Source organism: Chionomys nivalis, chromosome 25 (assembly GCF_950005125.1).
Source record: "Chionomys nivalis chromosome 25, mChiNiv1.1, whole genome shotgun sequence".
Taxonomy (NCBI): Eukaryota; Metazoa; Chordata; class Mammalia; order Rodentia; family Cricetidae; genus Chionomys; species Chionomys nivalis.
The window spans coordinates 5,521,343-5,547,742 of record NC_080110.1 but is presented as its reverse complement, the minus strand read 5'-3'; the positions used below and the strand labels follow the sequence as shown (position 1 = coordinate 5,547,742).

The window sequence follows — 26,400 nt, the reverse complement described above, 5'->3', positions numbered from 1 at the left end:
ACTCAATCTCGTATTAGTCCCTGAATGAACTTCTTCATATCCCCAAGCTGAGAGTTCTGAAGACAGGGATGTCTTACTCATCTTAATACCTGGGAAGTAAGAGAACGCAGCTTTCTGTTACTGCTTAATGTTGAGCTGTTCTATCCCCCTTCCTCCCAGGGGAGGCAACGACAGCTGAGCAATTGAGAGTATGGGCTATAGAGAATGATTTCCTGGCTTTGAGTCCTCCGAGTGCATAAAATCATGACCAATGTATGTAATTTCCTGGTATCATTTTCTTTCCTTTATAACATAGGGGAGACTACTATTTTCATCATAAAATCGATATTATGATTAAGTAACTAACTGCTGGTAAAATGGTCAGAACAAGAGAGTGTAAATAATAAATGTTTACTATTGTTCCAACATCCGTTAAAATAACAACTTGTATCTTGAACAAGTGTAACTCATGGTGAGGTTAGTGTAAGTCCATGCCAACAACTTCAGTGTAAAGAAGACAGATATAGAGTTATACTGTTTTCTTTCTGTGATGAGACAGTCTGACCAAAAGCCAGTTAGGGTGAGACAGGGTTTACTTCATCTTATGCTTCCAGGCCGCAGTCCATTATTGAGTGAAGTGGAGGCAGGCGCTCAGGATATGCCTGCTTACTGTTCCCTGCGGCTGCCTTCAGCGGAGAACTCATTTACAGCCAGGGAAGTGCAGTAGAAACCACGCTTGATGGAGGAACACCGCTTGCTCACTCTCCCTGGCTTGCTCAGGTCCATGTTTGGCCTTATACAGCCCAAGATCATCTCTCTGTTCAGGGAATGGTACCACCCACAGTGGGCTGGGCCCTCCTACAGCAATTAACACTTAAGATCCCTTCATAGCCTTGCCAACAGACCAACCTAATAAAGACAATTTTACTCAGCTGAGACTTTTTAAAAAAAAAAAAAATCTGTGGATTCTAGACGATGTCAAAACGACAGCTAACACTAACGTGGACCGGAGTAAACTACCAAATCCCTAGATGCAGCTGTGAGCTAGAACTGGAACAGCCTTGCTCTCGTCAAGGAAATGTGACTAAAAGTGCCTCAGTGTGGGAAGGGTCATTTCATAACCCAACCCCCGAGGAGTGTCAGCTTTGAAAACGTGCCGCATACACCCAGTTTATGACACGGCAGTGCCCCTCATCCACCGTGGCTAAATTCCAAGATACCCGGGGGGGGGGGGGGGGCTTTGTGTGAACCATATACATAACCGTACATGAATTAGGCAAGGAAGATATTATCAGTAATAGTCCTTGATAAAATAGGTTGATACACAGTGATAACGGTTGCACAAGTGAAATCCCTTAGTGCCACAGGGTGGGTAATCTGTACAACATGGCTCAAGAGATGACTCACGTCCTGGGCGAGTTTGTGAAAGACTTCATCACTCCGCTCAGAAAGGTGTCCAATCACAGATATTACGAGGGGCTTCTTCCTGGAATTTTCTGTTAGTACCTTTGTACTATGGTTTACCACGTCATGAAAACCTTAGAAACCGACATGGCGGGTAAGTGTGTAAGCTGTTGTGCCAAGCAAGAACAAATTTCTCTGTTACTTCTCTTGCTTCCCAAATCCACTGTGCCCCTGCTCGCCACCACAGCAGATGTGGACTTCATGGAATCTACGGTTGACCAGTTGGAGGAGAACAAGTAGATGTGGGACATGAAGAGGGAAGGAAGTTGCATCCCTTTCGTGGCTGTAGGCATCTCACCTGAGCTGACTGCAGTTACCCTGTGTCCCCTCTGGGGAGATACCACCTTTTAAATCAAGCCTGGCATGTTCATGGTTCAGCTAGGCTATCATATTAAGTGCCAAACAGCTAACACCTTGCCTACAGCTTTCTTCCTAAAACGCCTGGAAAACAGTAACATATTTCCCGGCCTTTTGCTTATTGCTCACTTTCAAAGTTCCAAAGAAGGATTATTTATTTCATTTTATATGTGGAAAGAGTGTTTTGTCTGCACGTGGTCATGTGTTCTGTGAACACCTGACCGTCTGGTGTTCACAAGTCAAAAGAAGTCAGAAACCTGGAACTGGGCTTATGGTTGGTTGTAAACCACCGTGTGGGTTTGGGGAGCCCGACCCTGGTCCTCTGCAGGAGCATAAAGCTCTTGACCACAGAGCCAAATCTCTAGCCCGTCACTTGTACTTCCACCATTCCCTGCTCTTGTTCTCTCTTGCATGGCATCCAGTCAGTAGCCACACAACCCTTAGTCTTCTCTTGTTTCAGGATTTGCGTGCGTTTGCTTTTGGTCGACCTTTAAACTCCGGGAGGGCAGGGATGGATTGTTTACCTGTAGAGTGCCAGCACCTCATGCTTACTGGAATGTAATTGTCCCCCAATAAAGATAAATGAAAGCAATATATTAAAAAAACTGGTTTTCCCCCTAAGAGAGGCCCTAATTCCCACTTGTCATTATTTAAAGAGATACATTTAAAATAGTTCTCTTTCAACAACAGCACAAGACAAAGAAGCATCATCCTTTGCTCGAGGCTCATCTGGGTCATCCCCAGAAAATATCCGGACGTATCTGAATCCAGACGTATTTCTCAAAAACTTGTGCAGGGTGTTCTTACGCGTTCCACTGTTTCTCCCACAGGTTTCTTCAGGAGAAGCATCACCAAAAACGCTGTGTACAAGTGTAAAAACGGGGGCCACTGTGTGATGGACATGTACATGCGGCGGAAGTGCCAGGAGTGCCGACTAAGGAAATGCAGAGAGATGGGGATGTTGGCTGAATGTATGTATACAGGTATCCACTCCAAGCAATTCAATTCCACTCAAACCTCTTTAGGAGGCAGAGGCCCGGTAACTCAGATTATCCCATGTTAAAGAAGGGATCTGCCAAACCTTCTCAGTTCCTGACAGGGGCAATGACCCTCTGAATTGTTTAAATTTCCACGTAAAGAGCATCCTATTTCTCTGAAAGAAATACCTGGGGCTTGGTTTGGTTTCTGTTTTCCTTTGTCGTAAGGAATTTATACACAGAGTGATATGTCATTAACATACTATGGAAATAACTTGGTGCAATGAACTTACAGAACGAATGGCATTCTGGGAGGGTCCTCTAAAAATGGTTTTAATGTACCTCTTATTTATTGCTTAATTACCATAAAAATTCATAGTTGTAGGACGATAACTGCCTCTGAACTATCTAAATAGGGTTTTAAGCTAAGTCATTTTATTAAGAATTCGTCTCCTCTTAGGGTGGCTGTGAGCCAGTTTGTATAGGTTTCCACAGGAAATTAACTACCCCCAGTTTTAATATAATTTTGTCCTTCAATCTGATAAGGGGACACTGTATTAAACACCGGCTTTATGAGGAATCACCATATTCATCAGAAATTGGAATGCCTGTTAGTAAAACATCATTAATTTTTCATCCTACGGCCCACTCAGATTTAGAGATATTGCCTTGTTCCTCCTCAAAACAAACAGGCAAACAAATGTCACCAAGGGGATGACAACATTCAGGAAGGGAACGCCAAGTGAAATAAAAGCCCTTGGAAGGTGACTCCAGCCCTATTGTTCCCAAGCTGTATAAGCGACGGGGATGTACCCAGAGAAACAATGTGTGCAGGAGGGGGAAAAATCGGTCTGTGTAAATAAATCATCCATCCCTGGGTGGATGAAAGTTTAATATAGGCCGACCACGATCCCATCTTAGCATCCATGAAAGAAGAACCTGAACAGGGGTGACGGCTGCAATCCAATCTCACGATGGAAATACTTAGACACAGGATGCTTTGTGTTGCTCATTACTTAAATATGAGCTTGTTCCGTCTGAGCTCATTTTGCAAGAGACCCTCACCACAAAAGTCCACAGTTTTCTTCACAAGCACAAGAATCTTCCTGTCAGACATGTAGCTGTTGCACAAGTTTCTGCACAGTGACCTTTCATGAGCCGTGCTGCGTTGTCATTGAGAGAACAAAGAAGTCCAATAAATACGGAAGGTATTTCAGTATCGCCTGTTAAAGCTCCAAGTACAATCAATGACATTACGAGGTCATGAAAAAAAAATCAGACACTTTATGTCGGTTGTGTTTCTATTATTATTTAAAAATGCCCAGGAGAATTATGAAGAGAAAACATTTCTTGTGGTTCGGGCTTTTAGAAGTTCCGCACTGGTTTCCACGACTGTTGAAACTTCTGGAAGAGGCACTGCAGGGCAAAGGGCAGGAGCTGATGACAGAGAAAAACTCACCTCATGACCTGGAAGAAAAAAAAGGAAGGAGGAAGAAGCTGGGGTCCCACAGTCCCATCTGAGGATGCACACTAATGATCCACAGATCCACTATGAGCCCCCTGTCCCTGCCAAGGGTTCCAGTGTCTCCCAGTAGCATGCTAGGGGCTTTGTCTTCAACACAGGGACCAAGCAATCACATTAAGTACTGTAACCTTTATATTTTTAAATAACTTGTATGGATTAATAGGATTTAATTTTTTTTCCGGGAGAGGTTCAAATTTATGTTATTCAACAAGTTTAATGTGAAACTGAATATATTTTTTATTGAACAGCATTAATACAGGTGAAAATAATAATTGTCAGTTTTGAAGCCAGCTTTCCTGGTTGTCTAGACCAAAGCCAGGGAGCTGGTTACTTACCATGCCATTGACTGATCATCTTGTGCTTGGTATAATCCTTTAATATTACATATTATTTATATAAAACGCAGTTGTTTTTTTTAAAAAATCTAATCACACTTAAGGAAAATTCTGCAGCAATATTTATATTTTATTAATGAAGACAAAGACTCCCAGCTGGCGAATGCCTCACTCAAAATCAAATCTTAAAAATGACCCTTTTGTTTTTACTTAAGATTTATTTTCCTTTTTAATTTATGCATAAGCATTTGTGTGCATGCAATGCCATGTATGTAGGGCACCTGAGGAGGCCGGATGAGGGCGTGGGGTCCCTGGAGCTGGAATCACACACAGGTGAGTGGGAGGCACCTGTCCACATGTGATGTGGGAGCTGGAAACCAGCTCCTTGGGTCCCCTGAAAGAGCAGCAAGTCCTCTCAATCATGAAGCCACCTCTCTGCCTGGCCTTCTCCTTTCAAAGGCCAGATGAGCTAGAATTAATTAATCAATTAATCCTGACGCGTCCCCTGAACTGACCACGTAGGAGCTGCATTGGGACCACACACCCAATAGGATTGCCTATGCTTTTTTTCCCCCTTTCTTTCAGGTTTGTTAACTGAAATTCAATGTAAGTCTAAACGACTGAGGAAAAACGTGAAGCAGCATGCAGAGAAGACTGTGAGTGAGGACGGCGAAGGGCATGACTCGCGACAAGTGACCTCCACCACCAAGTCATGCAGGGTAACAGAGTGATGGCGCTGCCAAAACCAGCCGGGATTGTGCTTCCGGGAACCCGAGGCCTTAGCCACAGCCCAAGTTTCCATCTCAGTTGTGCACTGAAATGGAGTTCTCCTTTTCTTTTGAATCAAGAGGGAGAGGCATGAGATTTTAAATAATAGCAGTATCTAAGGTTCTTCTCCCTTGGCCACTACTACCTAATGGCTGCCAGTGGAAACGATTTAGTCTTCAGGATAGAGTTTTCCACTTTAGGATTTTTTTTTTTTTTTTTGGAGACAGGATCTCACTGTGGATGGCTGTCTCAGAACACATTATTTTGACCAGGTTGGCCTCTGGCTCACAGAGAGACACCTGCCTCTGTCTCCCAAGGGCTGGGATTTGCCTACAGAATTCTGGGATGAAAAGCTTGCACTCCCTGGCCTGTGTTCTGCCCACTCGCCACACCTTGCCCTTGAGAGGGAAAGCTCCAACTTGGGAAGTCTGAACCTAGCAGAGGCCGTGGATTGGTCCTCATCAATGGGTAAAGCAGGATACCACACATATGTGTCTCAACAGAGGAAACCCTTTTCATAGAATCAAAAAAAACTCTCGTAAGAAATCCATTGGATAACTAAGGACAAAGGGGATAACTGGCCTGGTTAGACACACACACCATGAGAAATGACCGAGCGACAGGAACGGTTCTTATGTGCTTAGCTGAAAAACAATAAGCCATGACGTGCAGGCTACACCTCTGCCTGGACGTGTTGGGAGAGGAGCTCTTCATCCTGTTAGGTTGTTAAACTTGTGGTTTGCACTGATATCAGGAAAAGTAATCTTATGAGAAAGGACCGTTCTGCCAAAGTGCTCATCAGTAATGCTTTGGTGTAAGAAAGCAAAACATTGACACTGTGGTTCCTATTTCTCCAGAGACAGTGGAGACCCAGAGAGCTGATTGGGGTCTGGGTTGAGCAGACTCATGACTGTGGTGTCAGCAGACTGTTGTCTATAACATGCTAGACATGTAGGCGTTTAGGCTTTGGCCATGTGTTCTTTACGACCGCTATATAACTGCCATTTTAATTCAAAAGTAGCTCAGACAATATATCCGCAAAGGAGCATGGCCACGTTCCAGTAAAGCTTTCTATTCGCAAAGATGGAATTGGTCCACAGGCCACAGTTTGCCACCCTTGAATATAGACGAGTATGTATATAACACCCAGGAAACCTTTTCAAGTGATGGTTTAACCTTGAACCTCTGCTGACCTTCAAGTATGACGGGGCTCAACAGCCTCCGTATTCACTCTGTTTATTCCCATGAGATACACGAAGAGGATATTTTATTGCTCATCTTTTCTAAATAGGAAAACCCAGCAAAGTTGAGACAACTTTAGGGAAATACGTAGCTGCGTGTGCCAGGACGCAGAGAAACTGACTTTCGACTCCATGAAAGCCCATAGCTCTTAAGGCTTTGAAAAATCCCTTGCTATCAGTTCCTTTCAGATAAGTGTATGTATTGGAATGTGTCTTTAGCCACCCTCCCTAACACCTTCCATTTTCTTGCCAGTGCAGGAGAAAACTGAACTCACCCCAGATCAGCAGAACCTTCTGCATTATATTGTGGATTCGTATAGCAAACAGAGGATGCCGCAGGAAATAACAAATAAAATCGTATGTATGCTTTTTGAAAATACACTTGTTTAAAGTTAGCATTTTCCCGGAGCTTTTAGTACCTTTAAGGTGGTGGGATTTATATATAAATGTGTTGCTCAAAGTGATTGTATTGAGATTTCCAGTAATATATTCAAACTTTTATTACCTTTAAGTAATTAAACAAGCCACAGATCTACCTTGTAAATAGCATTTGATTTCCAAAGATCTGAGAAATTGATCTGGGCCTATAAATTCCACTATTCAAGTCTGTTGCTTTCCTTTAATGGTTTTATATGGAGTTGTCCTAACCCTGTCTATTTATTAATCGTTCACTTTTTTTCTTAAAATTTAGTTAAAAGAAGAATTTAGTGCAGAAGAAAATTTTCTCATATTAACAGAAATGGCTACCAGTCATGTACAGGTTCTTGTAGAATTCACAAAAAAGCTTCCAGGTACTTTTTAAAAATAATAAATGTGAATGTTCTTGAAATGTATAACATGTGCCATGATCATATTAATCACTCCGTGTACAATATTTGTTCAGTTCTTAAAGCGTTCTGGTGTGACCAGGTCTGTCGTCAAGGTTTCTTTTACTGGGGGTTTTCCATAGCAATCACTCTGCTATACTGTACAGTTTCCCTATCATGCTGAGAGCTTCAACCATAAAATCATATCTGACTTGATGTTTCCAGTTACTTTAGACATGAAAAGTTAGAGGCAGAACGTATTTTCAGAATCATTTAGAATCGTCCTTCCTTGGGCTGGAGGTGTAGCTCAGTTGGTCTCATACTTGGCTAACACACACAAAGCTCTGAGTTTGATCCCTGGAGCTGTGTAAACGCGGCCTGAGGGTATATGCTTAGAAATCCCGGTGTCTCAGCAGTTAAGAGCACGGGCTGATCTTCCAGAGGACCTGAGTTCAATTCTCAGCAACCACATGGTGGCTCACAACCATCTGTAATGAAATCTGGTGTCCTCTTCTGGCCTGCAGGCAAGCATACAGGCAGAACACAGTATACTAATAAATAAATAAATATTTTTTTAAAAAAAAAAAAAAAGAAGGAGGAGGAGGAGGTAGAAGCAGGGGAGACAGAAGTTTAGGGCCATTCTTGGCTGCATATTAAGTTTGAGACCAGCCTGGTATACATTAGATCGTGCTCTTAAAAAAGAAAAAAAATCTTCCAAATCAGTAGTTCAGGATTGAGACTTTGTAAAGTTGTCACTTATCCACTTATTCAATAAGAAGTGGTTGATACCCAATTAAGGCTATTCCCTTAAAGAAGAGTAGTTAAAGTATTATATCCAAATACGTACACAGACACACACACAGACACAGACACAGCGCTACCTGAACGGAAGGGAAATGGATTTGAGAAAACCTGAGCCCTCAGGAAGAATTATATACAAGTCAGTATTTTTTTAATTTATTTTTTATTGCACACACATGTTCGCAGGTACCTGCACAGGTCAAAGACACAAGCCTGATTTTGAATCACCAGCCCTAAGTAAACAGCCAGGCATGGGTGTTGTGCTCCTCTAACCCCAGAACTGGGGAGGAAAAGACAGGAAGTCCAGATCAGATCAGTGAGTCTGTCTCAAAACTAAAATGGAGAGAGAGTGTTTGAAGAAGATATTCAATGTTGACCTCTGACTTTCACAAAGCCACACCCACATGCATGCACAGATACACACACAATAAAAACCTGTACACATGAACTTATACACCATCCTGCACGCGCGTGCGCACAACCACACACACACACACGACTGGAGAAGCAAGTCAGTGTAGCTATAGGATTATGCTCTTTGGTTACACAGTAAAACAAATTGGAACTATGGGATTTAGCTGCTGCCCCCTGGGTGGTAAAGAGGTTTCAGGAAATGATGAAATTTTGGTTGCAGATAGATGGCCTTACCAGGTTTATCTGAGGTGGACTTGAGGGGAAAGAGACAAGAAGCATGAGGAACAGTTAGTCTGCTCCTCAGGAAGTCTGGGGAAGAAGACTCAAAATAAAGCAGTAAGAGTAGGAGAGGCGGAAGAGAGAAGGAGGAAACGTGGAAGACAGATTCAAAAATGCATAGGGGTTGTGTAAGGGAAAGGAAAGACTATGTCCCGATGTGCTCAGCATATGAACTTTCTCCAGGAAAGAACCGGGAGTGCCAAGCCACATTCCCCAACCGGCCTCGTCCGTGTATCTGGGGCATCAGTGTTGTCTGAGAGTTGATTGTGTCCATGGAAAAACATTAACAAAGCTAGCCTGGGCTACCTGATAAAATTTGTCTCAAAAGATTTTGAAAAACATAAGTGCATTTACAATTTCGTAGTATAGAGTGTAATCAATACTTTCAGTAACCGAATAATATTTGTTAAATTCCAGACGATAACTTCTGACATAGGTTTTTAATTAGACATGCTAATTTGCTGGCTATTTCCCAGCATTCTTTTATTAACTGTGTTACAGATAGACATTAGCCTAATGAAACTCATAAAAACGTGGAGAGAAAGTTCTCGCTGTCATTGAGACATTAATATTCTCTTGTTTCTTTAGTAGCAATGAAAGAGGAGCTTAATTTAATATATGCTAATTAAGGTGACACCCATCTTGATTCAAAACCAAGATCACACACACACACAAAGACACATTGTGGGGGGAATAAGTGAACAAGGTAGAGAGGGCTATGACAGTTTCTAAAATTATTTCTGAGAAGATGTTTTTCAGCTTACATGGTCAGCTGCTCTGGATCTAAGTCATAATAGGTGACAAGAGGCATCGGGGATGTGGCTCTCTGAAAGCAGTGACAATATCTTAGCTCCTCATCATTCCTGGTTCCTGTTTCTGAGGGAGAGTGCATTGATATGTGTTCAATGAATAAAGCAGAAGAAAAAAATCTTAAAACACAGAAGGAAATAAAAGACAAAAGGCTTTTGTCGACCATTTCCCCCTAATAATATTCTAGAAATAACACTACAAGTATCAGCAAGGCTAGTATAATGCCAGTATTGAAATTTTGTGGATATTAGTCTTTCTATTTAGAACAGCCTCTGTCAGAGACTGTCCAGGGTGCTGGAGATCCAGTGAGCAGAACCTGTGACCCTGACCATCTTCCCAGGAGTCCTTAGGGTCTCAGTATAGTGACTTTCCTCATGGAGGCCAGACTGACCTCAAACTCATGAGATAATACAAGATGACCTTGAACTTCTGATCTCCTTGCTTCTACCTCACAAGTATTACAGGCACATACCCCCACATCCAATTTTAAATTTTATGTAACGCTAAGGGGAGGGATGGGACCCAAGGCTTCATGTAGGCTTGGGCAGTCACTCTACTAACTTAGCTAACTCTCTGGTCCAGTTCGATTGGTGACTGTGAATCCTTAGCATTGCTCTCTTTGAATGCCCTTTGCTGTCTAACCCTCTCCTTAGCCATTAGACCCTGATGACAGTTTCTCTGTCTCTGTCTCTCGTCCTCATGTGTCATCATGCACAAAAATTGTGGGGTTTTATCACTCATTCTGCTGTCCAACAAATGGTGGTAGGTGGCTATGATGTGTCCAGGCATTGAGGCTACAAAAGTAAGAAAAATAGACAGTCTCTGCTCTAAAAAGTTTATATTGCAACATATGGAGCAAACAATACATAATGAAATGAATCCACTGTATCATGACAGGTAGTGGTCCTTCTGTGGACAGAAATGAAGCAGGATCTAGGGAGAGCTTGGAGCTTTACTCCGGATAGCTGTGCAGAGATAACTGACACCTGTGAGGGGCGGGGATGGGGAAGCCAGGGAAGAGCCTTCATGAGACAACACCAGCCTTTCAGCTCCCAATACAGCGAGGGCCTGAGGAGGAAGGAGGAGGAGAGGGAGAGGGGACATGGGGAGGGAGTCAGAGCACTTGCAGAGGGTGGGGGAGCTCTAAAAGCCCGCATGAGGACTTTGTGTTTTCCAGGTGGCGTTCTGTTCTTTTAGGTTAATAGTCTTCCCCGGCTTTATCTGTTTCTCCACACGCCACGGTGTAGACCTTAGCTCAGAGAACATACTTCAAGATGACACCAATAGACTTGTGGGATGTGTGGCTCATGCTCTACATTCTGACTAAGCCTCACAAATCAGCCCAATATTTAGGACACATCAAGAGTATTTTTCTGGCTCCGGGTGCTTTTATTTTCCGAGTTGACCCTGTATGCCAGGTGTGACCAGAATAATGACTCAGAGCCGATCTGCCTACATCCAGCTTCCAAGGGTCACTTCATGTGAGTCAGCCAGGTTCTGCCTTTATGTGTGTGCTTGCTGTGCACTTGGCATCTGCTTTCACTGCCTTCCTTCAGTAAATCTGACTCCGTGAAGAAAAAAGTCAGCTTCTCTTTGGGGGGCTCAGTTTAAGTACTCAGTGCACTCCACTTGAAGACCTACCATGAGATAGGGTCGGTTGATGGAGGTGCTTGATCAGTGAGGATGATGGTGATGATGAAATCTATAGTGTGTTGCCATATTATCCTATATAAACAGCATGAACTATTGTTGGACAAACACAACCCTTGACCTTGCTTGACTATGACCTTAGGGTTTCAGACATTGGACCATGAGGATCAGATTGCGTTGCTGAAAGGGTCTGCGGTTGAAGCCATGTTCCTCCGCTCGGCAGAGATCTTCAATAAGAAACTCCCCGTTGGGCATGCAGACCTGTTGGAAGAAAGAATTCGAAACAGTGGTGAGTGATAAAGGGTTTGTTAATCCGAGTAAAATTGGCACACATATTATGACAATGGCACCTAGTCTACCAGGCAGCATCACACAATGCTTAGCGTGAAGAACAGCTCTAAAAGACGGAGGTTAAATAGATGCGATTGGGACTCCTAGTTCAAAAATCCTGTTGGTAACATCAAAATATTCTTCTCTGAACTAAGATGAAGGGTTGGGAGAAGAAATATTGAAAGTTCATCGGATTGAAAATAGTACAGTTAAATTGTGTTTAGCCAGTTCAGAAAAAAGATTCACTTATTCCCAGTCTATAGGGATAAAAGACTAGTATCAAGCTATTATCCGTCCTATTCAAAATAAAATAAGAAACAACTATAATCAGTACTTATACACCACACACAGGATTCCAGACATTGTTCTGAGTAATTTACATGTGGTTCAGGCCAAGCCTAAAAATCGTCCTGTGAAATCAGTTCTAATATCATCCTCACTATACTTGGGTCTCCGGAAGCCATATGTCTTTTTAGTTTTATTTTGCAATGATTGGAATTGAATAGGGCATGGCATGTGGTGGGCATTTGGCCATTCTGTTGAGCTACATCCTCAGCTAGAAGCTGTACATCTAAATCAATATACTACACTACCCATTAGGAGGCAAAATGAAATCACACTATGCATTATTCAGTATTATGAATATTATGGAGTGATATTATGGCAGGGACTGTCAAGAGACACTGGGATGAATTTCCATAAATTCTGTCTAATTTTTCTTGGGGGGATCCTTAAAATAAGATGTTTTTATTTTACTATGAGATTATGTATGGGTTGGGGAATGGGGGTGGATGACGTAAGATGACCCCCTAAAAATCTGGAACCCGGGAGAGGGCCCACATCCCTGGGAAGGTGTATTGGACAGGCTCAGAAGCTGACGAGTGCATCACGGAGGATGGTTAGGAACGTGTCAGGCTGTGACAGTGAGGACATAGTGACACAGGCAGAGCAAATGCAAGGCCGTAGCCAAACGAGGGAATCCCGTGTCCAGCACTCACAAGTGCCCGGATGTTTTAGAAAGTATTGTCTATGAAGCTGAAAATGGACTAGGCTATTAGGGACACTGAACACCACAGAAGTCGTTTAACGCCAGTACAATAGAAAACCTTAATAACATTCTCAACAAACACATCATGATCTTAGCTCTGCCACAGAAAGATCCTTCTGGTTATGATGGAGATGTATTATTGCAGGGACTGAGGAGAAGCAAGGAGACACAGACAGAAACAAATGGAATAGCTAAACAAGAAATGACGAGCTCTTTTGGGTTAAATATGTGTCAGAGTCTAAAAAAAAAATCATCTTTACTTATAACGTTGTAAGTTGAAAACTGTGGTTTTTTTCCAATTTCATGAAAGTTCAGTGATAAAATCTTCCAGAATATAATCCGTGCCAATAAATATGCATGTCTCTGGTTCATAATAAGAAGCTGTCTCTAAATACCAACCAGGTATTGTGACAGTGAAAACCACCCGAACTCACATGATGCCTTGTATTTTATTATCCATGACGGTATGTCTTCCATTTATTAATATTCATGAGCCCCTTACTCCCAGCAGACTCTCAGAACACTGTGTGTCCACATATCACATCAAAACCCGATCTTTCAAGATGACCTTTAAGAAGACCTTTTATTCTCATGCTAATGTAGTAGGCCTCATTTCTGTGATGCATTATTTCTAGGATAACACAGTCTTTCAAATTCACCCTGTTGATGCCTACAGAAGAAGTCTTTAAAGTCTACAATATAAAAATTAATTTTTTTGTTCTGCAGATTTATGCCGTTTCTATTATCATTACCCAAATTATAGCCACAAAGATACCATCTCCTGAGATGCTGTTACTTAAAGGGAGCGAGTGTTGATTTGTGTTAATTGAAGCTACAGAACTTGTAGCTGACATAGTCTCTGGCAGTGGAATTGTTTCTATACAATTTGTTCGCATCAATGTTTTATTCCAAATGTGGTATTGTAATGCAAACTAGGCTTCTGACTGAACGTTTTAATAAAAATAAGAATAATCATATGATACTATAAACTGTGATAGGGCTGAATTGGGCTTGTTTAACTCTAATGGATGTGCATTTGGACAGCAAGGCACTCGGCAGCAACAACCTCATAAAATGAAACAACTTGTTTGGTCTGTTTCAAATTTAAGTAAATCCTAACATTTCCAAGGCTTTTGGGGGTGTCTTTTCCCCCCACAATATATAAAGTAATATTCAATTCACAAGTATTTGTCAGGATGACAGTGTATCTTAAGACTTGGAATGTTTTTTTCTTGCATCTTTAAGTAGTCTCAGTGGCCTCGATGGGCCAAGGCTGCACAGCGGATCAGCACACACCTAGGAAATGAGAGTAAGGATTTTGGAGGTCCTGTGTTCTTGCTATCTATTGCCCCTGTCATTTGCCAAGGTCTAAGATCTACCAGCTTTTGGCCAGTCAGGATAAAACCCAGAAAAACACATCATCGCCCTCCGTCAGGGGAATAAAAGACAAGCAGTGGCTAGCGACATCAAGCTGCTTCTTCGAATGATTCCAGACAACGAGGTCAGAGAAACAAGACACTTGTATTAGGGTGACGAAGTTGTAGTTAGCAACAGAACCATGCTAGACGACACTGTATGCAGTAGAGTATACAAGGCCTCTTTTCTGTCCTTTGAAACATGCGTGAGACATGAGAAACGGGTAAACCGGCGATGAGTTCAAATACTGTCTTCCAAAGGGTTGAAAATGCAAAGTTCTAAATGCACACCGTTTATGAGAAAGGCATTGCTTAAGGTAGCTTACATCCTTACCTCCTCTAGTTTGACTTTCCAAAGGGATCCCATGTTAATTTTGACATGGACCCCTTGAGGCTGACTTATAGAAAGCAACTGCCTTCACATGAAGAAGTTTTGAAGTCGTTTAGGAGCTGATATTTTTAGTGCTGCTGGGCAGACACCTTGTTCGTCTCTAACACCTTGTACTGCTCAGCCTTGGGCCGTACATATTTATGTACATATCCACCTCTTCTGTTGGTCCGTTAACTGCTTGAGACCTTGGCCTGGCACTGCTGTGATGCCCAGTGCCCACTAGGTATACTTATATGGATATAATTTGTTGAGTTCAATCGGAAACTTGGCATCCCAAACTCTGATGAGTCCCAACCCCTAGCAAAATCTAATCTGAGCGAATACACGTTTGCTACCAGGACTAATGCAGGGCATATTATTTATTAATATTTTAAATTAACCTCTTTTTAAATAGTTAAACTGATTGAAGCTTTTTAAAATTAGAGCTGGTAGTCAAGGCCCAAATAACTCACTTGGTTAGAGTCTAGCAATCGAAACCTATCTTAGTATTTTAAGAAGGCTTTAGTGGTCTTCTCAAAATCTTACTCATTATTATTGCGTGTGTGTGTGTGTGTGTGTTATGCTTGTGATTGCACATAGCACAGCATGTGTGTAGAGGTCCCAGACAACTTTGTGAAATTGGTTCTCTCCTTCCACCTTTTTGCGGGTTCCAGGAACCGACCTAAGGTTGCCCGGCCTATGCAGCAAGCGCCTTTACCTGTTGAGCAGTCTCTCTGACCCTTCCGTTGTTTTAATGATATCTCTTGCCTTTATTACATGTTATAGCTACGTCACCTTTGTCATAGGAACTGGGATAAACATAGCACTGTCTAGCTGAGCAAACGTGTATGGATTTCCGTGTCTCCATCAGGATGCTAATTAGTAGAGATACATTCCCAAGATTAATAAGGAACTCCTTTAGGGCAGCCATCCCAGGCAAGGCCGCATGGGGACATAGTCCCTGTTTCTTCCCTTATAACTTTGTGCTTAGTCTTTATACCATGGTGAGAAGGGGAGCTGTGATTTGGATAGGTGTGGTCAACTTGAATTTAGAGACAAAAGTAGCTAATTCTACTCCCCCACTGTGGTTGGGGAAAGTAGTGTTTGAACACAGGGGCAGTGCCTTGCTTTAACAGGGGCCTTAGGTTATATTTCAGGGAAGGAACCCTGAAGATGAGCTGTCTGCGTCCTCTGTTAGAGACACTATCAGTTATGATCTTGGATGAAGGTCACAGAAAATCCAGCTGAACGTGGCTTTTAGAAGGGAAGAAAACAAGGAGCGGGTCCTCTCTTTCAGGAAAGGGCCTGCTGTGCAAGCACAAAGACCTGAGCTGAGCATCCATGTTAAAAGCTGGGTGTGTATGTGTTAGAGCGTGCTCCAGCAAAATCAGCTGCGGGTATCTGCACAGGGGCGCGAGGATTAAGGAAACGTCAGACTAAAAGAAATAGAGATGGAAAAGAAAACACAGGATGGATTCGGGCAACTGCCGGCTTACTCTGTACAGCCCCGAGTTTATTTCAGAACCTGCTTATATACAAAAGCAGAGCAAGGCACAGCCCAGTCAGGATCTACCTACAAGACCATTCCTGTCCTTGAGTAAGCAGTGTCCTGTCTTATCTAGATGTTTCTAAGGTTTGGTATTGGCAGTGTGCTTTTTTCTAGACAATATGTTCTTTTCTCATGGGGAAAATGCTCTTTCCCATGGGTTTAATCAGAAATTTCTCACACAGGCAGAGCAGGCAAGCCTGAACTCAAATGACTTTTTAAAGTCAGAACTGACTCCAGATAGAAACCGAGTCACTTAAGGGCTCCCACACGTATGCCTGGGACCCCAGTGCTGCATGGGACAGAGACAAGATCTCTGGAGCACGTTAGCCAGCTAGTCTTGCCCAATCAGTAGGCAACAAGTTCAGTGATGAAGGGAGCTGGCTAGTGTTGACCTCTTACACACTCGTATGCACACACACACACACACAAGTTTGTAAGTATTAGGGATGTAATTCAGTGGTTGGCTGCTTGTCAGTCATGTACTGAAGCCCTGAAGTTGATAACATTTTTGAAAAGTAGGGGGGGAAATGTTAGCTCAAAAACCAGAAGAGGCACCAGTAGAAACGGTTAATTTGGGGGCTCAGCACACAGAGAAACACAGCTGCTGTCTTCTTCATCTTCTCTTCTTGGGTGTTGTCTTTAACCTCAGGCAAGTTCTTCTAGTTAGTGGTCAAAGACTGTAAGCATCACCTCCAAGCAAGACAACAGTCATGGTTGAAAGGGAGAAGGAGAGTGGAAATCTCTAGAGGGAGCTCCAGGAGCGTCCCCTTTAAGGTCAGCGGCCAGAATTGTGCTGCCGTCTCTGGACGCTGCCTCTGTTATGGGAATGAAGAGTGGTTGGGTCTTGGTCTGGAACAAACTAAACTTTAGGATCCTAGAAAGGCTGTTGTTCATTCATTCATCAGGAGAACGCTGGGGCAGGGAAAACTCGGTTTGAAGAGTTGAAGGCATAGGCTTGGATGCTATGCTCAGGTGTGTATTTAAAACTTATGTGCTACTGGCGTGGTGTTATTTCTGGGGAAAATTCAGATTACGTGGTTTTGAGCAAATAGCATCATTTTAAACAAGGTGCCCGGTCTATCTTGAGGCCACCGATAAGAATAAATCATACAGAGGCATCAAGAGTACTGGGAAATGTGGCGTACATGATATACAGTACATATTCCCACATCAGAGAAACTGCCTGTTTTCATTCCCGATTAACACTAGGAAGTCAGCTAGGTAAGAACGACACATTTAAAGAGAGTAGTGGCCGAGCCCTTGTCTGGCATCCCGAGGCTCCGGGGTTGATCCCTAGCACCCTCAAAACACAGAGCAAAGAGAAAGTACAACAATGTTTTTGCTGAGGTTATTCTTTCAGATGACCTTTTTCATCCTTAAATAATTAATTCACCAATCACAGGGGCGCCCCTCCCCAGAGGACTTTTCCAAGTCAGTGTCGATGGGTGAGTTTGACTCTTGTGGCCCTCTTGTGGCCAACATTGAGCCAGCTGGTCCTAAGTGAAAAATGAAACAAATTCAAGTGTTTGGAGAGAGGGAAGCAGGAGAACGGGAAAGGGCTGCCCCCTTCAGGATGATGTTGTCATTACGCTTTCATAGTTTTATTGTTTACACTTCTGTCCTTAGTAACGACGTTGACTCTGGCTCCCAGAGAAGACTTACGCTTGATCTGTCTTGCAGGAAAATCAATTTTAAAAACTCACCTATTACTTATTTTCTATATTTTTCTATACCCCTGGCTTCTACAACATGTATCAAATAAAACAATTATAGTAAGCATTCTAACTTATTTTTTTCCCAAACTTCATCAACTATAATTAATTCCAAGAGGCAGCATCTTTGCAGAGTGAGGATTTAGAAGGATGAATGAATCAGAAAAGTTGGCGATCAAAGATGAATTCTAATTATTGAACATTTTCGGATAAGTTGATTTCGATGGTTTCTAAATCCCGTGGCATTTAAAGTGATGGCTCAGCAGAGGCAGGTGCTCGTCACAAAGCCCCATCATCTGAGTCTGATCCCAGGGACCGACACCCAGACATTGTCCCCTGACCTCCACATCTGTGCATGACATGTATATGTGCATACACACATAAACAAACACGTAATGAAATATTGCTATGGCTCACACTGTCAGGATTTATTCTGGTCTATTGTCTAGGCATTTGGCCTCTCCTTACGTGTTCCAAGGAAACAGTTACCCACGCTTCATGAGACATCGGCTGACAGATCAGTACTCTCAAAAGAGACTTCCTGGGACGAGGCAGTCATTTGTAAGGAAGTCAATGATTTAAAATAATAAAAACGCGATTGCTCATTCACACAGCTGAGTCATCCGAAAGGAACAGAAGTCTGTGTGGTTACTAGTAAATAAACTGAGCAACTCTCAGATGCATGAATGTACGGCAGGGCCTTCGGTGACACCTCCTCACTTGGTCCTTAGCCTATTTGATGATATATGCAGATGCTGATACAGTTGGAGATACAGCTGGGGCAAGTAGGAAATTATTCATGGGCGCTGGTCCCACTCTGGTGAAAACATGAATGTAATTTGGCTAGAAACAGATTATTTTGGTAGTCATAGCATAATTTAATGTATTTTGAAGAAGGGTCAATAAAAAATTGTTCCACATAAATCTTTTCAAAAAGTTTAAAACCATCAAGAATTTACTGAAGTTCTCTCTTAAAAGGTAAAAACAAAACAAAGTTGTAGCCCGGTCGTGACTTGAGCTGATCTCCCCTCGTGGGTACAGACGCTGAATATGGCAGGGGCATGAGGACAGCCGTGCTTGATTTTAGACTGAGTCTTGCTATGTGCCTTGGGCTGCCCTCTGACCTCGACATCCTCCTGCCTCAGTCTTCCACGTGCTAGGATGAGGGGCATGTACTCCATTTACAGCCAAGACTGCTAATTTTTGAAGACGAAAAAGAAAATCTTTAGTTAAAAAAAAGAAGTTACAAACCTTTGTTTTGCTTTAATGTCCGGGAAAATGCTGAAGCAGAACACTGATCAGATGAGTGGCATTCATCCCAAGTAAAGTAAAATGACGTGTTTAGCCAGGTGTGTGCAGATGCCTCTAATCCCTGCACGTGGGAGGCAGTGGCCAGCCTGGTTTACATAGTGAGTTCCGGTATAGGTAGAAGGCCCTGTCTTTTTTTTCCTTCCTATGTAGATCCATGCATTTCTCTCTTGGAGTCCTCTTTGTTGTCTAGGTTCTCTGGGATTGTGGATTGTAGGCTGGTTTTTCTTTGCTTTATGTTTAAAAGCCACTTATGAGTGAGTACATATGATATTTGTCTTTCTGGGTTACCTCACTCACTATACTGTTTTCTAGATCCATCTATTTGCCTGCAAATTTCAAGATAACATTATTTTTTTTTTTGCTGCTGAGAAGTACTACATTGTGTAAATGTACCACATTTTCTTTATCCATTCTTTGGTTGAGGGGCATTTAGGTTGTTTCCAGGTTCTGGCTATGACAAACAATGCTGCTGTGAACATATGTCCTTGTGGTATGATTGATCATCCTTTGGGTATATGCCCGAAAGTGGTATTGCTGGCCCCCAGAATTGGAAGGCAGCTATGCTCACCACTATACCAACAACGCAGGTGGCCCCCAGAATTGGAAACAATCTAAAAGATCTTTTAAATATACACATGCACACATGCAGCCACGCACTCACGCACATTCACACACACACGCACACACACACGTGCACACACACAAATATACTGGCCTAGCAAGATGTCTCAGCAGATACAGGCTCTTGCTGCCAAACCTGATGGCCTGAGATTGATCCTTAGGACCCATAGGTGGAAATAACTGACACCTCCAGTCTCCCCTCCCCCAACATACACATAGGAAATTAATTTAAAAAAATATTATTTTATAAAGGCAGACGAACACAAAGTTAATCTAGACTAAAAATGGATTGAGGTTATGGCGAGTTTGTTGATGCAGTAAATCTGCATAACAATGTAAATAGTATGTCTCTTTGCTTATTTATTCATTTTTATCGCTGCAGTACTGAGGATTGAACCCACGCCTCCCACTAGCTAAGCGAACGCTCTCCTCCTCCCTTCCCTCCCCAGCTCCTTCTGTGTCGCCCTTCCCACCCCACCCCCACAAACTCAAGACCTCACCTTCTTGAATGTCTGTCGGGTTCATTTAGTATTGCTCCTATGTGTCTACATTTGGGGTAGAACCCTCTGGTTTAGACAAGCTATCAGGGGGCTCATCCCTGGAGACAGTGCACTCTCTTCTCTTACCCGCAACTCTTCATCCAGGATGGAGGCTTGAGAAATTTCCCGCATCCACATTGGCACGTCCGTTGATGTGGTTCCTATGCAGATCTTACGTGGGCAGCCATAACGCTGAGATTGTGTGGGTGCATTGCCCCTGCCCTATCTAGAAGACGCTGTCACGACGCCGACACTCTGGTCCTCTGGCTCCTGTAATTTCCCTGAGTCCTAGGCGCAGGGGTAGTGTTGCAGATGAACCCTTGCGACTGTGCCCACCACAGTCATTCTGCACTTGGCCACCATGGGCCTCCATAGTAACTTCAGGTCTCATAGCTACCCAGCTATCCTTGGGCTTTCTCTGTATCTTAGGCAGTTCTTACACTTGCTCTCTTCCTCCCTCTGTCTTCCAGTTCGTTGGGATTACAGGACTGCCTACCGCTGAGGTCTTTCTGTGAGGCAGGTTTGCAGTAAATACTCTCTATGTCATCTTACATAACACTGTCTCGACGCAGGTCACATTTCATACATGACAAAACCATGACTTCAAAAGTATTAACGTGCCCCAGGCCGTATCAGGGATTCAGATTTCAAAGTCACGAGTTGGCTCACAGCCTCTAACCCTATGTTGGAAGCTGTGAGCCGCATTCCCAGGCTCACACCCCAGTCCTTTAAAGTTCTATCTAGTTTGGTCATGGGTCCTCAACTCAGTTCTGGAGCAGCAGGATAAAGGTCATTCTTCCATATGATGCAATCTCCCGCTTGCTAAACAAAGACTCTGCTGTGGAGAGAATCCACCGGGGTCAAGAACATGAACAGAAGCACAGAGGGAGAAGAGGGCACTGTGTGGAATGGTGGGAAAGGCCAAGAGTCTTCAAACTCTTCTGAAGGCGAGGAGTCAGTCGGCTTGCTGACAGAATGACTTTCTGTAAAGTGTGCCGCCAGTCAGCGATCCGACTGCGTTCTCCTGTGGTCCAGCCAGAATTCTGCAGCTCTAGGTTTGGTGTAGGAAGGGAGAAAACAGGAGAGTCTCACATGGACCAGTCCGGGCATGCTCATTCTCGTCTCCGTTCATCAGCAAGTCAGAGCCATCTCTCTCCTGTCTCCTTGAGTCCTTAGCCCATTCTCCTCTGGAATGAAACCATACCTACCACAAGCTCCAAACGAATCATTTTTTGAGTCAATAGGGGGAAAAAATGCCACAAGAAGTCTTAAATTATAAACAAGGATAATGAAGTTAAAAGGGAATTAAGGTATTCCAAGCAGAGACAGCCATGTGTGTACAGAGACTGGGAAAACAGAATTGCTGAGGGAGACTGAAGTGGCTGAATCCCGCTAGAGGAAAACTGGGGTAGAAAAGCAGGGAAACTGAGTCAAAGCCTGCCAACTTTGGTTTGAAGTGTGCACCACCTTTTGCTATCTGTGTTTCTTTGGGCCGGTTACTGACCTTTCTATAGGTTCATAGTGCACGGATGCTCAGCATGTGGGTCGTGACTCCCACAAGGGGTTGCGTTTCAGATACCCTGTGTATCAGATATTTATGTCACGATTCATAACAGTCACAGAATTATAGCTATCAAGTAGCAATGAAATAATTTTATGGTTGGGGGTCACCACAACATGAGGATCTGCAGTAAAGGGTTGGAGCATTAGGAAGGTTGAGATACCCTGAGCTTGTGGAATTTTAGAAATTTTAATGAAGAAACAGCAGGAAAAGAGTGTATTTAGAGGAAGGTGTTTGGGTTTGGTCCTTTTGTCCTTCCTTCTTTCCTTTTTTCCTTCCTTCCTTCCTTCCTTGGCAGGGTATCTCTGTGTAGCCCTATCCTGAAACTCACTCTTGTAGACCAGGCTGGCCATGAACTCTCAGAGATCTGTCTGCCTCTGCCTCCCGAGTGCTGGGATTAAAGGTGTGCACCAGGTACCAGGTGTGTTTGATATTTGGCACACTGTGTTTGAAATGAGTAGCCAAGAGCACAGTGCATACTGAGGCCTGAGTAAACACAAACTCAGAGAGGCAGAGGTCTCCATTTCAAAGAAAAGTACATGAGTAGCAGAAGCCATAGAAAGGCAACGAAGGTGTGTGAAAAGCGAGGAGAATATGTGATTTGAAGTTCGGGGAGGTTGGATCTGGGTAGAGAATGGATTGAAGAAGAATAAACAAGCCAGGAGTGAGGAAGCAGTTGCTATCCTCCAGATAATGAGAGACGTGGTTGAAACTAACTCAATGCCAAGAGGCAAGGCAACAGGGAGGAAGGGGGAGCGGTTAGGACCGCAGGACCACACACCAGAATTTAGCTGCCAGCTTGGACATCTGGGTGGCAAGGACAGCCATCTCTGAGAATGGAGACAGCAGAAAGGGAGTGGGTGTGGAGAAACTTGGGAGGTTTGGTCCCTGCCTGGCATCTGTCATGTTTGATGTCCTAAGTTTGAGAAAAGTGGCCCCATATTGACGAACGCGCGGTAGGCAATGGGTGTGTCAGGTAGGCTGGAACCCATTCAACTCTGGCCAACTTATTCAGTGTAATTGCTTATACTTCTGGACTGAAGCACAACTGTGTTTTGTTCATTGTTCATGTTGCTCTGATATTGTTTAAGGCAACAGGCCCCATGCAGAAAACAGTGTCACTCTGGGAAGTTTTTCTAACCCAAGAGCATTATTGTTCCCCACCAGTGGTCAAAGACAGTACTGAACTCAGAGACAATTGCATCAGACACAAGGCTGTCCTTTGGAGATTTTCCTATTGGCCTTGCTAACACACTCTGCCTTTGGCTGAGGTGAGTGGATATGGCTGGGGGCAGATGTGAATCGGCACGTTTCTGGTTTTACACAACGAGGGCTGGTGAGATGGCTCTGAGGGTAAAGGTGCTTGCCACACAGCCTGGTGACGTGAGTGTGGTCACTAGGATCCATGAGAAGGGGAGGACCAGCTCCACAAAGTTGTAGCCTGACTTTAACATACGTACACACGTGAACATATACGTACACACGTGAACACACATACTTGCAATAACGACAACCAAAGTTAAAAGCCTTTTGTTGTAACTGTGTGTTTTTCAATTTCTGCACAGGCATCTCTGATGAATATATAACTCCCATGTTTAGCTTTTATAAAAGTGTCGGGGAACTGAAAATGACCCAGGAAGAATACGCGCTGCTGACGGCAATAGTCATTCTCTCTCCAGGTAATTTTACTATTGCATTTGGATTTTCATACTGCTCACTTCTTTCTCGGGACAGTCATAGCAGTGTGTATTAAACAAAACAGAGAGATACAAACAAAGTAAAATGGGCCATAATTTTACTATTCAGATAGAACATCATTAATATTTTAATATACCTTTTCAGCATTTTTTAAAAATATTACCCTTCTGGTTTCTGTAACTGCATATTGAACACCTCCTACATAGAGAATATGGCTCTAGACGTTAGGAGTAAATTGGATACCACTTCTACAAGACTATTTTGTTCTCAAAGAATGAGGAAGATAACACCTTCTTTAAAGCAAGTAGAATTTTACAATATATATACTTGTGTGTGTGTGTCTGTGTGTCTGTGTCTGTGTGTGTGTACATGCATGTGACTTTATTGCATTGAAAATTTTGTACATTTAAGCATACAACATTTATAAAGATGTTTAAAAGCTTAGTCACTGTCATAATTATGCCCAATTGCTGTTTTTTGCTTTTTTTATCTTGCTGTTTTATTTCGAACCCTCAAATAGACAGACAGTACATAAAGGATAGAGAGGCAGTGGAGAAGCTTCAGGAACCGCTGCTTGACGTGCTACAAAAACTGTGCAAGATTCACCAGCCCGAGAACCCTCAGCATTTTGCCTGTCTCCTGGGCCGCTTGACAGAGCTTCGCACATTCAACCATCACCATGCGGACATGCTGATGTCCTGGAGGGTGAATGACCACAAGTTCACCCCGCTCCTCTGTGAGATCTGGGACGTGCAGTGATGTGCAGGATGAAGGACTAGCTCCCGGTCCTCCTTGGGACACGAATCTGAGGCCTGACTTCCCTTATTTCATTTGTACCTGGTTTCACTCAAGAATCTCAGTGAATATTTATGCAGCAATTGTGTAACTCCCACAGTTGTAAATACAGGCTAGGTAGAATTGCTTTCTCTACACCACATTTTACAAGGCTTCAGGAAACCCCATTGACATGCCCTGTTTGCCTAATTCAATCAATTGTTACTTCAATTCTATCTGCTGAACTAGGGACAACCTCATTTTATTCCTCATTTGACATATTACAGGTATTTTATTAAAGAGCTGTTTCAACTGAGACAATAAACTAAACGCAATGGCAACAGACTTCTCTTTTGGAGAAAAAAATTGACAAGTATTTCTTTAAGTGATGATGGACATCTTATTGTATAAGTGGAGACTGCTCTTTTGTTCTTGGTGGCCCAGACCCAAATAATCACACAGAAACTGTATTAATTACAACACTGTTTGGCCAATGACTTAGGTGTACTTCTAGCTAGCTCTTATATCTTAAATGAACCCATTTCTATTATTCTGTGTATTGCCACAAGGCTGTGGCTTGCCAGGTGTCTTTCTCCTTCGGCAGCTACATGGAATCTCTTTGACTCTGCTTCTTTATATATGTCTTCCAGCCTGGCTATATTCTGCCCTGTCATAGGCCAAAGCAGCTTTATTCATTAACCAATAGAAGCAACACATATACAGAAGGACCTCCCACATCATTCTTGAGTCACAGAATCAGTAATTTTCAGAAAGTAAACTCTTGGACTAGAAAAGAGATGTTTGTGTTCCTTGGGAAGCCATGGTTGATATTCATTTATGATAGCCTTCTGATCATTCTGGAAGTTAATGGTTTTCTGCCTACAAAATTCCCTGCAGCACACCCCCTCCCATGCAGTCAGTCCCCTCCCATGGAGTCGGGCCTCCCTCCCATGCAATCAGTGCCTCCTTCCCATGCAGTCATACCCCTCCCATGCCATCAGAGCCCCCTCCCATGCAGTCAGACCCCTCCCATGCTGTCAGAGCCCCCTCCCATGCAGTTAGTCCCCCATGTAGTTAGGACCTCTCCTATGTAGTCAGGGCCCCCTTCCATGCAGTCAGGGCTCTCCTCCCATGCAGTCAGACCCCTCCCATGCTGTCAGCTCCCCCCATGTAGCCAGGTCCCTGAAGCAGCATTTCCAGACAGAGCACGCAGATAACAGTTTCAACAGGACAGTCTGCCGTCTCTCTGGCTTCGGCACACACAGTTTGTCATTTTTTTTTTCTCATTGTTTTCACTCCTACAGCTGGGTGCACAGCTGTTCTATCCTTCCCCAAAGCAGGAACCGGTTCATTTCCTTCCTTCCTTATTCAAGGGACTGTCTTCTCCCCATCCTCCTTTGCCTAATACAACAGAACTCCTTCTGTAGGCAATGAGCAGAAATGTCCCTTTCCGCTGAAATAAGTCCAAATGGAGCTTGCCTAGTAAGCAGCGGGTTTCTATAGAGAAACACAAAGCAACCCTAGAATTCAAATAGCACCACTTGGGTTCTGTTTGATAGAACAAGGAAAGTCCTCTTTGGATGTAAAATTCCTTCGCTAATTTCCATGGAGTGTACGGAGACTGTTACGATCCTGTAACTTCTGGGAGAGAATTGCAAATGAGTCCAGCGGAAAGTAGGGCGGGGCTAACACAGAAACCAAAGACAGTTCCACAGCCCAGGTAACATTTCCCCCGGGGATTCACAGATTCTTTATTCTATGGGCCCAGGTGAAAGAAGGGGCGGAGACAAAGGAGGCCGGACCTAGAGGGAAAGAGGCAGAGCCCACCGCTGTAAAATGCAGACATCCAAGTCCATTGTTTAGAACTTCATTCACTGGACAAGAGACAGAATTAAGGCTGAAGTCGGCTTTCTTAATGCCTGAAAGGGAAGAGTCAGTCTGGGGGACAGGGTGTGGTTTGGCGTCTCTGGACCACAGACTACACATGGGGGAAGTGGTGGGAAGTGGGAACTCGTGGGCACTGCAGACAACTTCATCCTGCTGGTCTGGGTGTATTGAAGTGGTCA

General features: G+C 43.4%; 1 protein-coding gene across 2 annotated transcripts in view; it reads left to right on the top strand.

Annotated features, from left to right (window-relative positions):
* Positions 1–24,319, top strand: part of Nr1h4 (nuclear receptor subfamily 1 group H member 4) — a 40,376-nt gene extending 16,057 nt beyond the window's left edge. Inside the window, exons 3-9 of one of the 2 annotated variants that reach the window (XM_057758059.1) lie at positions 2,631–2,771; positions 5,223–5,356; positions 6,905–7,003; positions 7,338–7,437; positions 11,549–11,695; positions 23,428–23,541; positions 24,081–24,319. In XM_057758059.1, coding sequence (XP_057614042.1) covers positions 2,631–2,771; positions 5,223–5,356; positions 6,905–7,003; positions 7,338–7,437; positions 11,549–11,695; positions 23,428–23,541; positions 24,081–24,319 — 974 coding nt within the window. Of the gene's footprint in view, positions 1–2,630; positions 2,784–5,222; positions 5,357–6,904; positions 7,004–7,337; positions 7,438–11,548; positions 11,696–23,427; positions 23,542–24,080 lie in introns of both variants that reach the window. The other variant, XM_057758058.1, reaches the window with a different exon arrangement.
* Positions 24,320–26,400: the final 2,081 nt, after the last annotated feature.